The 15,681-nt window shown below is 42.5% G+C and overlaps 1 protein-coding gene across 1 annotated transcript in view; it reads right to left on the bottom strand.

Annotated features, from left to right (window-relative positions):
- Positions 1 to 15,681, bottom strand: part of MTIF2 (mitochondrial translational initiation factor 2) — a gene marked incomplete in the record, with an annotated part of 1,010,271 nt that overhangs the window by 631,999 nt on the left and 362,591 nt on the right. The window contains 1 exon segment of the mRNA XM_044055171.1: positions 9,366 to 9,505. Within this exon segment, the coding sequence (XP_043911106.1) occupies positions 9,366 to 9,505 (140 nt within the window).

Genomic DNA, 15,681 nt, shown 5'->3' with positions numbered 1-15,681 from the left:
ATTACTGGTCTTACAACCAACGTGTCCTGCTACTATTTGCAGCTACAATTTTGTTTTTGCCCAAGTACCTCTAAAATGTGCAGTCAAAAATTTTTTTTCTCTCTCTCTGTACTTCTAAAATGTTATGAATTGTACTTTGTCTCTACATGTGAAATAACTCTGTATGTTGTTTACTTGCCTTTGTATGCTTTTTATATTTACAAACTCTGGAGCTTTTCTCCACTGGCCTTCGCTGAAAATGGACATTTATCCAGTCGGATCCTCCCAGCCAACAAATGTAAAATAAATAAATAAAAATAAACAAATACAGTAATAAGGTCTTCAGCCATTCTAAGCATTTGTTTTTGTGGAACGGGAACTTGAGCATGCGCTTTGGTCGTCGGTTTTCTAGGCATAGTGTGAACTCTGCACCTGAGAAACTCGGTAGTTTTAGCCAAAAACAAAGTTGTCAGCTTAATAAGAACATTGGTAGGTCGGAATACACCCTCAGAAGCCGGTGCCTGCACAGCGGCTCCGGACCCATCCAAGGTAGAGACATCCACAGGTTCCATAGTTGAAGAAGCATCTCGCGGCAAACCGGACTCCGAATGGGTCTCAGCAGAGGCCTGCGAATCTGTAGAAGTGGGTATCAGGGGCTGCGAAGGCTACTCACAGAGTACCAGCGGACTGGTGACTAGCTTAACGGAAGTGTCGTTGGCAGTTCTGGACCAATGCGGTCTGTGTCTCTGTCTTTATCCTTACGTTTTTTCGGAAGATCTGTAGTTGGATGGCATATCAAAACCATTTCGGAATACGGAGAAAGAGTGCGAAAGAATTTAGTGACAAAAATAGCCCGATGACAAATAGTTCGGGCATTAAACAAGGCACAAAGCCAGCAGCAAGGGACATCATGGTCTGGGCCTAAACAGGTGACGCAGTAAGAATGAAAATCTCTGAGGTATTTGCTTTTCACAGGCAAGACAATTGTTAACCTTTTCTGACATCGGTTAGAGCAAGAAAAAAGGATCCCCAATTGGGTACTTAGCTTTAGAAGACTTCAGGTTTGAAACTCGAAAAATGAAAATTTCAGGTAGCAGCCGACCGGCACTTGTGAACTGCTTCTGCTTTGGGCTCCTCCACAGCAAGAAAGACTGATGTAATGGCATCGGCTGCATGTTTTATACCACTGATAACCTGACATCATGGAAGAGGTAACAGCAGCCGATGCAGAAATCCCAAGACTCTGGTATTTGAGCAGACTGAGGGCTACCTGCAGGCAGATAACCCAAATGTGATGACTGCAACAGTGAAACATGAAGAATATCACATGCACTCAAGTCACTCCACAAGTACAAATATGACTTTGTCATTGTCCATGTTGGAGTGAAGACTTGAGATGTACCTCCCTGAACTACATGAAGAGAGACATGGAAGAGCTCTCGGATGACGTGGCCCAGGCAGGTATGACCCTAACCCTGAGTAGCATCCTGCCTTCGCCTAGAATGATACCACAGTATAAGGATGAAATGATTGACTTCAACAATTGGCTAAGCTTCTGATGTCATTAAAAGGGGATCCAGTATCTGTCTGCCTGGGACATGATCGACAGACCATGATGCTTTGCCAGAGATGGTCTGCACCTGTCGCCCCTGGGATTCAGGTTATTGGCTAAGACTCTTGCCACCCTTATAGTGCCTTTTTAGGCAAAGTTCAAAGGACAAAACCACCACCGTAACAGGTACAAGCATGCAAAATCTGAAGGTAATGCTACTCAATACTAGAAGTCTAAACCTCAAAATGCACTCTCTTGAGGCACTCCTAAAAATAGAGAACATTGATATCTGTGAAGTAACTGAGACCTGGTTCAAGACTCCAGAGAGCACCCCTGCAATACCAGGCTACAACACTTACCACACTTTCTGGCCACCAAACCAGGACCGAAACACTAAAGGTGGAGGAGTGTCCATATTCACCAAGTATATTCAACACCACCAGGCTAGTTGCCCAACACAATACGTCTGAAATTCTCCAGGTGCAACTAACATTAGGTAAGACTGCAATCCAAATTGTAGCTTGCTACAGATCCCCCACCATGCCCCAAGATTCTCATTACACCTTTCTAAACATACTGGAAAATATTAAGATACACCCAAACACCCTAATACTAGGTGATTTCAACTACCCTGCCATTAACTGGGAAAACTACTAGTGTACCAATATCTTTTCCCAACGGTTCTTGGAATTCATAAATTCCAATGCCCTGGATCAACTAATCCATAGTCCCACCAAGGGCTCCAATATCCTAGACCTAGTCATTACCAACATGGGAAATCGATGCTCCACACCTATGGTCACCCCCTCGTTGGTTAGGTCTGACCATAAGCTAATCACCCTTGACATCCACATCCCTCCCTCACCCCCCCCCCCAGTACGTAAACCTCCATAAAAAAAAAGTCTCCAAAGCCAACTTCATGCTACTTAAGTCAGAAGTGACAAACTTCATGACACCCATGAAGACGGGAACTGAAAGTTCGACTGCTGAATCCTACACTAAGGCACTGTACGAGCACATCCACTCGTGCATGACTCGTGCCATCCCAAACAGAACAAAGATGCTCTCCTCCAAAAAAAAAAAAGGAAGCCAGTCAGGTAGTCCTCTGCTCTAAACAAACTTTACAACAAAAGGAAGAAACTGTTGCAGAAAACAGGAAAATCCCAGGATGCAAAAAACTCCCTTACCAGCCTCAGTAAGAAGCTGAAATCCCTCATAAAATCCTCCAAAGCTCGTTACGAAAATAAAATTGCCAAAGATTCCAAAGACAACCACAAGGCATTCTATAGCTATGTCAAGAATCTAAATGGCAATGCTCAGATCTTGCTCTGAGCTACAACAGAATGGCATTAAATATACTGATCCCAAGGATATTGTCAATATCCTGGCAGATCAATTCAGTGCCAACTTCAACCCCCCTCTCACCCCCTAAAGGGCCCATCTCAATACCGAAAAGACTGCCAAATTCTGGTAATAATGGCCACACATGTAAAAAACGCACTCTCCAAAGCTAAGAATACAGCACCCATGGGACCAGATGACATCCCAGGCTGTGTACTACATGAACTACAAAATGAAATGGCACCTCATCTAAGTGTCATGTTTAATCATAGCCTCACCTTCGTGCCCACTGAGTGGCAGACAGCTACAGTTATCCCACTCCACAAGGGGGGATCCACCTTGCCTACTCCACAAGGAAAAATGCACCTTGGATCCTGGGAACTACCACCCCATCAGTCTGACGAACCTGATCTGCAAGGCCATGGAACGTATTATCATGGAACTTATAAACAAAGACATTGGCAACCTTCAAACACTGGACCCCACCCAGTTTGCATTCATGAAGGGCCGATCTTTTCTCCTGAACCTGACTGATTCTCCAGAGCTGTCGACGAGGGTAAGGCAGTCCACACATCCTATCTGGACCTCGCCAAGGCCTTCGACACCATCCCCCACACTCTGGAATCATAGATAAACTTACTAAGCTGGGCATTAATCCCTACGTCACTCGATGGCTTGCCAATGGGCTTACTGATAGAACCCACACTGTAAATGCAGCCGACTCCAAATCCAGCTCCAGACAAGTGGAGTACCTCAGGGTTCAGTCCAAGGACTGCTCGTTTGCCATCTACTTCTCTGACGTCCAGGCCAAAACGAAGGGACTCTGGCTAACAAAGTTTGCAGATGACTGCAGACTGGGAGCCAGTATTGAATCCCCAAACTTTTTCAGCAGAGGCCCAGGGAGAAAAGCTCCACATAGAAAAATTACAGATACATTTAGATATTTAGACACGACCAGTATACGCACAAATTACAACAGACATGTTTTTACAGTGGTATGCAGCACTTCAACAGTTACAGTGGAGAGAACAAACAAGAAAATATTAATTTAAAAATAAAGGTAATTAATATATTTGTTGTGTACAGCTGAAATTAGGAACATAGGTAGAATACATACATAGTACACAGGTATAGTACATACATTGTACATTAGCCAGTGTTTGTAAGAGTGAAAACTATTATCAAGTACTCTACGCTGTGGATATGATGTGGATATTCTACAAAAGGGCCTTACAGAAACAGATGCTTGGTACCAGAGCCATGGGCTCAAGCTCAATGCCAAGAAATGCATAGTTATCCCCTTTGGGAAAAAACATGTACCCGTGAATTACCACATAGGTGGCAGTACACTAAACACCGAAAGTGTGATAAGAGACTTAGGGACACAGGTGGACAGTGGTCCCAGCTTCGATAATCACATCACCACAACAGTCAGGAAATCCTTCTATGTGGCACACCTCATCACTAAGGGCTTTTTATCCAGAAAAAAGGAGGTCATTGTCCCACTGTACTCATCCCTCATTAGACCCATTATAGAATACTACATCCCATTTGGTATGTACCTCTCAAGACAACTGAAAAGGCCGCAGAAATACCTCACAAAGAATCACAGGCCTAAAGCAAATGCCCTATGCTGACCATCTAAAAAAACTCCAGCTATAATTTGTCACATATCGTCTACTCAGAGGCGATCTCTGCTTAACATACAAGGCCATGTCAAACCCAGACCTGTTGGACATGCTACACTTAAAGAAATCCCAATCCCTCACAGCCACACGCTCCAGGGATCTAAACCTTGTCATTACAATGAACAAAACATGCTGGAGGGATAGGTTCCTGACCAAGAGACTACCCAGACTCTGGAATACACTGCCCATACATGTCACGCAGAGCGCCTCTTTGGCCCTCTTCAAAAGGAACTTTGACGACTGCATGGGAGATAGGAAATTCACCCCAGGTATCACGTCAGTCACCCTGCTAGACAGGGGTCCAGGGAAGTAAATATTGTAGGAAGAAATGGCCTGGGAATTGTTATGGCTACGCTTGTATAGGCCCAAGGGCTGATAGCCTAGTACTAACCTATAAACCTATACACTTCAGGTGCAATTAACTGTTGGTAGGACACTTACTCAAGTCGCTGCCAACTACAGGACCCCCTCCATGAATCAGGACACCCACTCTGCCTATTTGGATCTACTTGAATCTATCAGGATATATCTGAACAATCTGAACACCATGGTTTTGGGTGACTAACTACCCATCCACTTGACTGGATAAATTACTCATGCTCAAAACTCACAAAAAGTTTCCTCGACGTCGTTAACCTTCAATGCCCTCGACCAGCTGATTGACACAACATCCTGGATCTGCAGCACTTCCATTGTGAGGTCTTCCCTGGTGAGATCTGACCACAAATCAGTCTCATTTGAACTATCACACTTCACCCCCCCCCCCCCAAAGCAGCAACTAAATTAAAAAAACTTCTCCAAAGCAGATTATAACTTCTTACATGATGGTATAAATAGCTTCACTGTACTGTCCCCCCCCCCAGATGGAACTGGCAACTATACAGAGTTCTACACCAATGCTTTATACAAAAACCCGTATAACTGCATTCACTCAGCCGTACCTGATGGGACCAAAACAAGCTCCTCAAGGAAGAGCAAACCTGCCTGGCAGACAAATGCCATTAATAGGCTTTACAGAAAAAGGAAGAAATTGGTGTCCAAGAGTAAGAGGCAGTGAGCCCTAAACTGGGAACACTCCCTCCTTAGCTTAAACGAGCAGATAAGATTTCTTGTGACGTCTGCCAAAACAAGCTACAAATCCAAATTAACTTCCTCAACTAAGGACAACCATAAGGTATTCTTTAGTTACATCTGTAATTTAAAAGGAAAGGCCCAGATATGTGCTGAACTCATAGTTAATTACACCACATATACTGAGCCTATGGACATAGCTAATCTGTTAGCTGACAGGTTCTGTGAAAACTTCACTCCCCTGTCCCCACTACATGTACCCCAAGACATCCCTACCACCTGTTCCCTACCTTGCATCTCTAAAGAGCAGGTCATAAATGCCCTAAGGCCAAAAACACAGCATCTATGGGACCTGATAACATCCTAGGCTGTGTCCCACATGAGCTCCAACAAGAATTAGCAACACCACTGGGTACTCTTCAGTTATAGACTAAGCACCAGCTTCATCCCAGCTGAATGGAAAATGGCCACTATTACCCCCTTGCACAAAGGTGGTGCTTCCAGTGACCCCAGGAACTACAGACCTATTGGTTTGACTAGTCTTATCTGCAAGGCCATGGAGCGAATCATCATGGACCTCATCAACAAAGATATAGGTAATCTCCAAACACTTGACTCTACTCAGTTTGGATATGTCAAAGGGATATCTTTCCTGTTAAACCTGGTGGACTTCGAGACAGTCACCAAGGCCCTAGATGATGGGAAATCTGTGCATACAGCCTACCTAGACTTAGCCAACGCTTTTGACACCATCCCCCACCCAGGCATCATTGACAAACTCACCCAGCTAGGTATCAACCCTTACATTGTTAGATGGGTCACCAACTGGCTCACTGATAGAACCCATATAGTCAAAACAGGGGAATCCACCTTCAACAACAGACCTGTAACCAGTGGTGTTCCACAAAGATCAGTCCTGGGACTTCTACTGTTTGGAATCTATTTCTCAGACGTGCAAGCAAAAACTAAAGGTCTGTGGCTGACACAGCTTGTTGATGACTGCAAACTGGCAGCGGTCATGTCATGGAATATCCATGATGTCAACATCCTACAAGAGGGTCTTAAATAATTGGTGCCAAAGTCATGGCCTTAAACTCAATCCAAAAAATGTATCATCATCCCTTACAGTAAGTGCAATGTTCCTGCTAACACATCAACAGCAACACCCAAAGTATGCACTCAGTGGTGAGAGACCTGGGCACACAGGTTGACTACAACCTTACCTTTGATGACCATGTCTGCACAGTGGTAAGAAGAGCATTCCATATTGCTCATCTCATAAGTAAGGGCATTGTCTCCAGAAAAAAAGAAGTTATAACCTCCCTGTACTCTTCCCTCATCAGACCAGTTTGAGTACAACGTGCCTTTTGGTATGTACCTTTCCAAGCACCTGCAGCAATTGAACAGACCACAAAGGCTCCTCACAAGGCAAATTCAAGGCCTTCTGCATTTGTCTTATGTGGATCACCTGAAATCACTGTCACTTTATTCTATTTCATACAGACTACTTAGAGGCAATCTCTGTATTGCATATAAGGCAATCTCTGACCCTGCTTTACTGGAAATGATGCATATCCACAAGTCAAACGGTACACGGGTTACTCGCTCTAAAGACCCTAACCTGGTATGTGACATTAACAGAACCTGCTGGAGGGACAGATTTGCCTCCCAGAGGTTACCACACCTTTGGAACAGACTCCCACTTCATGTCAAAAAGAGCACTTCATTGGCCCTCTTCAAATGCAGTCTGGACGACTGCATGGGTAACCATAAATTCACCTCAGGGGTTCCACCTGTGTCCCTCTTGGACAGGGGCAATAGGTGCTCACCATGAAAATAAGGGTAGAACTTGGCTAGGCTTGTAATGGCCCTAGGGCCATTAGCCTAGTAAATGCCTATGATCCCAATGTAAAAATGTAACAAAAGACACAGTTCTACTTGAGTGTAATGTTTGTTATCTGTGCATTATAGCAAATGAATTTAACGATTTTGTATTAAAAATGTTAATAAGGAAATACATTGTAGTAACTTGTTTTAACCTAAAGGATTGTGTCCTTGCATTACTGAGAAATGGATACTAGATGCTTTAAATAAGATAAAAAAAAAAAGCATCTGCACTGGGTCCAGATATGAGACTAGGGTTGTTACTGTTTGAGTGAAAAGTACCATCTCCAACCTTGCATATACTATGCAATTTATTTTTAATTTTGGGATATGTGCCGAAGTAGTGGAAAGTGATGATTACAAAACTGTTTTTGTGATGCGGGATGAAGACGACAAATATAATTTCAATACTTATTTGAGTAAGTTAATTGTATGGGCAAAATAGAGGAGTCTGAAGTTTAGTCATGATAAAATATTTCAGTAATAAACTGCAATGGAAACATTTTAATTCGTCAGGGCATGAATTAACAGTTGTAGATAACTATAATGACTTGGGTATAATGATCTCTTCAAAGCTATCATTTGAAAGTCAAGTTACTAATGTCTGTAGTAAGGCTTTGAAAAAGATGGGTTATATTTTGAGATTATCTACTAGAGATGCAGATTTGACAAGAGTTTACAAGGCTTATTTAAGATTTATATTAGAATACAACAGTCTTTTTTGTATATATACACAAGGACAGTTAAATAAGCTTGAGAATACACCGACAATTTACTAAAAAGATTGTACTGGTTAAAGATTCGACTTATGAGTAGAGATGTAAGCAATTAGGGCTGTAATTCAATAGGACATAGATATTTAACAGAGAAGCTAACATTAGCTTACAACATATATCATGATCCTGTAATGCAAATTATGTTATATACTGAAGATTATAACTGTGACAGATCTTTAAGGCACAAAGGAGTACATTTTGAAATTAAGTTTTGTAAATCAAAACTGAAATACTCCTACATAATAAATAAGATGTCTATCTTGTGGAATACTATTATTTAGCAAGTAGGTCAAACTATATTCAAGAGACTACTAGATAAATGAGCGAAGAATAAGATTTATGTGCCTTATTTAAAGGAATCAGTGTTCCTAGTTGGCCTTTAGGCCTGAGCACTGTGTACTTCTTGTGAATTTATCACAAGGTTAAATTCTGTAAAGAACTACTATGAGGATAGTGATGACATTTCTAGTCTCCACTTCACTCAGTTTCCCTGGGAAGGAAAGAAAATAAAACTTCGAACCGATAAGAAACCAGCCACAGCTCAAAAATCAAAAGTTCACTGTAAGACCAAATTGTTATCTACTGCAGAGATGGTATTTCACTGATCCATGTATGCAAAGCCTAGTACACAACACAGAGAACCACAACTTCACCTTGGAAAAGGTAAGCACTCATTAGATAAGAGGAAGTACAGAATGGGGCTGGAAAACAATGAATTTAAAGCGACTCTTGGTAGAAAAGAGGGTCTCTAATTGCAATGGCCGTTTGGAAGGTGAACAATTTCCTGCTGTCACTAAGGGCATTCTACTTGTGTTAGACATAGATTTATGAAAGCAGTTAGACTTAACTTGCATTAACTACTATAAAATTAACATGGTAAGGACTAATTTCTGATAACACTAATTTATGCAATTAACCATTAACACTTCCAATAAAACAGTAATGTGAAAATGTTCAGTTAAAAAACTCATTTGCTATCTTGGTATCTGAACAATCAGACCAACCCAATGTACCACCTCTGCTAATTTCAAAACATATTAACTGATCTATGTAACTCTTAGCCTTATGTATTACCTTAAGTGCAGATATATTCACCGACTGAACATCGCCACCATAGTCTTCGCAAACTACATCATGGCCCAACAGTTCTTTCTTCACTCGCTCTGGGTCAGCATCAGGTTTGTCACACTTGTTTATGGCAACAATGATAGGAACTGAGATAAAACAAGGCAGTTAATTGTGACAGACATATGCAGAGTGCAGGTACAATGTCCATAACAAAACCTATGAGGAAAATACAATTTAACTTCAAATTTTCTTGTCTGACAGGCATTACACAGTTAGACAGAGTGCCAGCAATATGCAAAGTACAGAGCACCTACAAAAACCTGAAGCACAGCAACGACAGTGTAAAATGTATTTAACTACACTAAATTCATACAAACATTAAAAAATGGTCTAGACAGATGACATACAGATGCAGTTAGAGCTTTCGACTTTAGCCAGCCCTACTTCAGAATCCAGCCACATTACAAGGAGTAATGTTACAAGGGGGGGGGATTAACCCTTTCACAACCACACAATAAAGACTTGGTTGCAGAATAGAGAAAGAGAGGGATGAAAAATTCAATTGCAATGTTAAAGAGGATATATCTTTTAACCTCTACAAACATACCTGTAATTCTGAAAGCTGTGCTGGTGACTAATTTTTAAAGTTGTAGCCTCAAAGATTTGCCAGAAATAACAAGCATCATTCTAATCTAGCCACCTCTGTGCGCCCCATGGTTATACACATCACAAAGCTGGTCTTGCTTCTGAGGGACAGCCTGCTCAATACCGCAACTTTCTTTATGAGTGATGTCCAGAATAACTCCTACATACCTGAGTCACCAGCCTCTCACTCACAGCTGGAGAAAGCCAAGTTCCCACAGAGTAAGTGGGCTTGACAGCCACCACTCCTGCTCTCAGATGGCACAGCTTAGATTTATAGTAACAACGACCTCATCACCCTAGGTGCTGTCTTCATTTTTAGGCCACTACCTGCAAATACACATGGTTAGTTGTGTCCCCACCCCTCTCTAAGATGTTTATGCCCCCCCCCCAGAGTCCCACATACAACCCTAGCACTGGCTGCCATTCCAAATGCTAACTGCCACTAGGGCTACAAATAATGGCCTGCATTCATCAATGCCTTACCCTGTCCCTCCTCTTCCTCCCCAGAAAAGCAAAGCAGAAAAAGTCTCGTCACTTCCCCCTTCTCTAACCATGCCAGTTTTCACAAGTCCCCAAGATGAGAAGTGAACTTGGGTGACAACCAGGGCATCCTTCCTCTTCACTTAGCCTACTTGTTTACAACCTACTGCAGGTATAACCTGGTCTAATGATAAAAAGAGTTCAGGTAACACCTTTTCATCCTTTTTTTAAAGTGATTCCAGTGTGGTTAACTTAGTGGCACAGGGGCACGGTGTTCAACGGTACACTAGAAACCTGGGTTAAGGAACAGATCCATGACTAAGAGGGCTGACCACAGAATGGGTATACTCCTGCTCTGGGGAACTCATCATCTCACTACTACAAAGGTACCCTACAGAGGCACTTTTGTGGAGTCCACAAAAAATCATCTAGTAGGAGAGTTTGCTCTTATACTTTAATTGCATTTATTTATGTTATTTACTGTCACATCAAGATATATTCCATAAGGGCTCTCTATTGAAATGTCAGGACTTGCAATGTCAAGTCAGACATGCCAAAAAAAAAGAAAAAAAAAAAGACCACAAATGCTAAAGACCATATATTAAACATCACTCTTCTCCTTTAAAACTTGTTTTCTGCAGGTGAGCATGCCCCGCTGCACCCACGATGTGTGTGTGTGGGGAGGGGGAGCTTACGTCCCACTCTCCTTGAACTTGTATAGTCCAACTCGGAGATCACCATACCTTGTTGAAAAGGGAATGTTCCAAGAAAGGGCAACCTCAGACTTAGTATTATGTACAGCTGGATTTTCAGCCATTTTCCATATTACAAGGCTCTGCATTCCATTAGGTCTTTTATCCATCTATCTTTTGTTGACTCTTAGTCTCACTAGACAAGTGGCCTCTTTTCAGGGGAGACCACAGATGGTATTTACCTTACTAGGGGAAATTTGGCCAGGGCATCAGGGAACTTCCCATACTCATCGCTATTGCAAGTGGGACCCATTATGGAGGAGCACTTCTTGTTTCAGTTCTAAAAGCAGAGCCGGCCTGGAGAGAGAAAGTGATGATGGAGTGGGAAAAGAAATGGAGGAGAAAGGAAACCGCAAGACTGGAGAATGTGTGCAGGGTTCTGAGGAAATGTTTAAAAGAAAACTCTAATGGAGATGAGTCAGCAAATGATGGATATATAATTACAACCCTCCAGTCAGGAGGGTTGAGGGATGATTTACTTAAAGAAATGGTGGTACAACATGAGCCAGAAATAAAGGAGAAGTTTCCTGGAGGGACATTATGGAGAAAATACAAAAGGAGGATGCAGAGACAATCCTGAAGAACAGTGGTGAGATGGAAAAGAAAACATATGCAGAGAAAATAAAAAAGGCAAAAGTGGAGTAGCAGAAAAGAAGGCAAAAGAAAATGAAAAACGGAACTATGTGGTAAAGAAGACAAATAATGGAAAGGTATGAAGTGTAGGCCATTTTAATATTTAATTTGGGTATATAAAAGAACACCAGGTAAGAGCATTCATTCTTATTAACAGAGACATTTTGTGACATTATACTTGAGTCTGTTTTTTCAATGGAAGTTTTTCTTTTAGAGTATAAAAAAAAGAAAGACTGAAACCCATTAATCTTGATGTGATAAAAGCATTTAACAGGGAAACCAAAAATAAATAAATCACGTACAATTTCGAACAGAGGTAGAGAGAGACTTTGAAATGACATTTGACAACTTTATGTAAGGAAGCACTGGACATTGCAAAGGTTTATGACAGAAATGGTTTATGGGCTGGTGGCTGGGATTATAATACTATGTTAAAAATAGTAAGAGAAAAAAATTATACACATGCTAAGCCTGATTAAATGTGGAGAGGAATAGGGGTGAAATAAAATACTGGGGAATTGTGGAAAAGGGCATTTGATAAGTAATTTTGACAACAGAAAATGTTATACTTGTGGGGAAATGGGACACAATACAAACATGTGCATTGAAATGTTATACATGTAACAAAACTGAACACTTATGGTGGAGTGCAAAAAAATGAAAATAAGAGTAAGGAAAAAGAAAGCATAAGAGAAGAAAATGAACAAAGAGAAAGTTAGTAGTAGAAATAGAAAAAAAACAGATGAGAAAAAAATGAGGACAAAGAATAAAGTTATGAAAAAAGTGATGAAGTAGACAAACTGGGAAGTAGTAAAGGAAAACTGGCTAAGGCACTTGCCACCCCCATAGTGCCTTTTTTAGGCAAGGCTCAAAAGACAAACCCACCTCCATAGAAAACACAAGGAGAAAAAAACTAAGGGTAATGCTACTCAACGCCAGAAGTCTAAATCTCAAGATGCACGCATTCGAGGCTCTCCTCAGTATGGAGAATATCGATATCTGTGCAGTAACATAAACCTGGTTCAAGGGTCCCGAGAGCACCCCAGCACTACCAGGTTATAACTCATACCATGTTTTTCGGCCCAAAAACTCAGACCGAAACACAAAAGGAGGGGGGAGTATCCATATTCAAAGATATCCACACTTCCAGGTTAGTGGCACTGCACAAAGCATCGGAGACCATCCATGTGCAACTAACAGTGGGGCAAAACTGCCTTTCAGTTTGTAGCCTGCTACAGATCACCCTCCCAATCACAGGAACCTCACTCGGCTTTCCTGAGAACATTGAAGAATACGAAGGTCTCTCCAAACACCATAATATTGGGTGACTTCAACTGCCCAAACATTGATTGGGAAAACTACTCAAGCCCAAACACCCATGCCCAATGGTTCCTAGAATTTATAAACTCAAACGCTATGGAACAACTGGTCACCACTCCCACAAGAGGGGACAACATATTGGACCTGGTCATCACCAACATGGGGACTCTATGTTCCACACCAGAGGTAAACCCCTCATTGGTAAGATCAGACCATAAACTAATCTCACTAGACATCCATATCCCATCCCCACCCCCAGGCCAAGGAAACCACTGTGAAAAATTTCTCAAAAGCAAACTTCACACTTCTCAAAACCGAGGTGGAATCCTTCAAAGCCCCAGGGCCAGTGGAAAATACTGCCCGAACCGCAGAATCCTTTTCAAACGCATTCTATGAGCACTTACAGGAATACATGGATCGTGCTATCCCAAATAAAACCAAGACTTACTCCTCCAAAAGCAGGAGACCTGTCTGGTGGACCCCGGCCATAAATAAGCTATACAACAGAAGGAGGAAGCTACTACATGATGGAGCAAAATCCCAAAAAGGGAAGGCATCTCTGATCAGTACTAGCAAGAATCTACGATCCCTCATAAAATCATCAAAGGCCAGCTTCGAAAGAAAAATTGCCCAGGACGCCCAGGATAATCACAAGGCCTTCTTTAGTTATGTCAGGAATCTGGGTGGCAACTCCCAGATATGCTCAGAGTTAGTACAAAATGGCAACAAATACACTGAACCCACAGACATTGCCAACATCCTGGCAGACAGGTCAGTGCAAACTTCTCCCCCCCTTCCCACCCAAAAGAACAAATGTCTGTCCCAACAAAAAGTAGCCTCCCAGACATCACAGATGCACAGGTGAAGGCTGCCCTCTCCAAAGCAAACAACACAGCATCAATGGGACTGGACGGTGTCCCGGGCTGCGTCTTACACGAGCTCCAAGAAGAACTAAACCCTCATATAAAGTCACTGTTCAAACTCGGCCTTACTACAGGATATGCACCCAAAGAATGGTGTACAGCAACAGTGGTCCCACTCCACAAAGGTGGTGCCACAACGGACCCCGGGAACTATCGCCATATAAGCCTGACTAGTCTGGTCTGCAAAGTTATGGAGCGTATCATCATGGAACTCAAACAAAGACATTGGGAACCTCCAGACACTGGACCCTACCCAATTCAGCTTTGTTAAGGGCAGATCTTGCCTCTTAAACCTAGTTGACTTCTTTGAAACAGTTACCAAGGCCATAGATGAGGGGAAGGTAGACCACACAGCCTACCTGGACCTCGCAAAAGCCTTCAACACAATACCCCACTCAGGCATCATAAATAAGCTTACAGCTTAAATATCAACCCCTATGTCACAAGATGGGTTGTAAACTGGCTCAGGGATAGAACCCACATGGTCAGAATTGCAGGTGCCATGTCCGACTCTAAACCAGTTACAAGTGGCGTCCCACAAGGCTCAGTCCTGGGACCTCTCTTGTTCAGTATATACTTCTCTGAGGTACAGGCTAACACGGGAGGACTATGGCTGATTAAGTTCGCAGCTGACTGCAAACTGGGAGCCATAATCGACTCTCCGGCTAACAAGCATCCTCCAAAAGTGCCTCTCACAGAGACGAATACCTGGTGCCAGAGCCACGGCATCAAACTAAATGCAAAAAAGTGCATAGTCATCCCCTTTGGGAAAAACAATGTGCCCACAAATTACCACATAGGAGGTAATCCATTAAGTACGGAAGAAGTAATTAGGGATTTGGGGACCCAAGTAGATAGTAATCTCTCCTTTGACAATCACATTGCCAAAGTGGTTGGAAAGACCTTCTACATAGCCCACTTTATCATGAAAAGATTCACATCCAGATCTAGAGAGGTCATTGTGCCCCTTTACTCATCACTCATCAGGCCCATAATTGAATACAATGCCCCATTTGGGATGTACCTTACCCGACACCTGCAGCAACTGGAGAGACCCCAAAAGTACCTCACCAAGAGGATCACGGGCCTCAAACAGATGCCCTATGCAGTTCGACTAAAGAAACTCCAGCTCTACTCAGTTGCTTACCGCCTCCTCAGAGGCAATATATGCCTGACGTACAAAGCCATGTCTAACACAGAATTAATGGGCATGCTCCACCTCAGGAAATCCAAATCCCTTAGAGCTACACACTCCAGGGACTTAAACCTCAGCACAGCAATAAACAGGACATGCTGGAGGGACAGATTCATATCCCAGAGGCTCCCCTCACTCTGGAACAGAATCCCAATTCAAGTTAGGCAGAGCCCCTCAATGACCCTCTTCAAGAGAAATCTTGACAAGTGGATGGGAGATCATAAGTTTACCCCTGGGATCTCTTCTGTGTCCCTTCTAGACAGAGGCACAGTAAACTAACCTTAAAGGGCTATCCTCTGTGACCTACTATACAGAGGCACAGTTAACTAATCTAAAAGGGTGGCGAAAGCCAAAAACACTCTGGCTAGGCTTAT

Source organism: Protopterus annectens, chromosome 1.part2 (assembly GCF_019279795.1).
Source record: "Protopterus annectens isolate FY-2018-M chromosome 1.part2, PAN1.0, whole genome shotgun sequence".
Classification (NCBI taxonomy): Eukaryota; Metazoa; Chordata; order Ceratodontiformes; family Protopteridae; genus Protopterus; species Protopterus annectens.
This window is presented reverse-complemented; position numbering and strand designations above follow the sequence as displayed.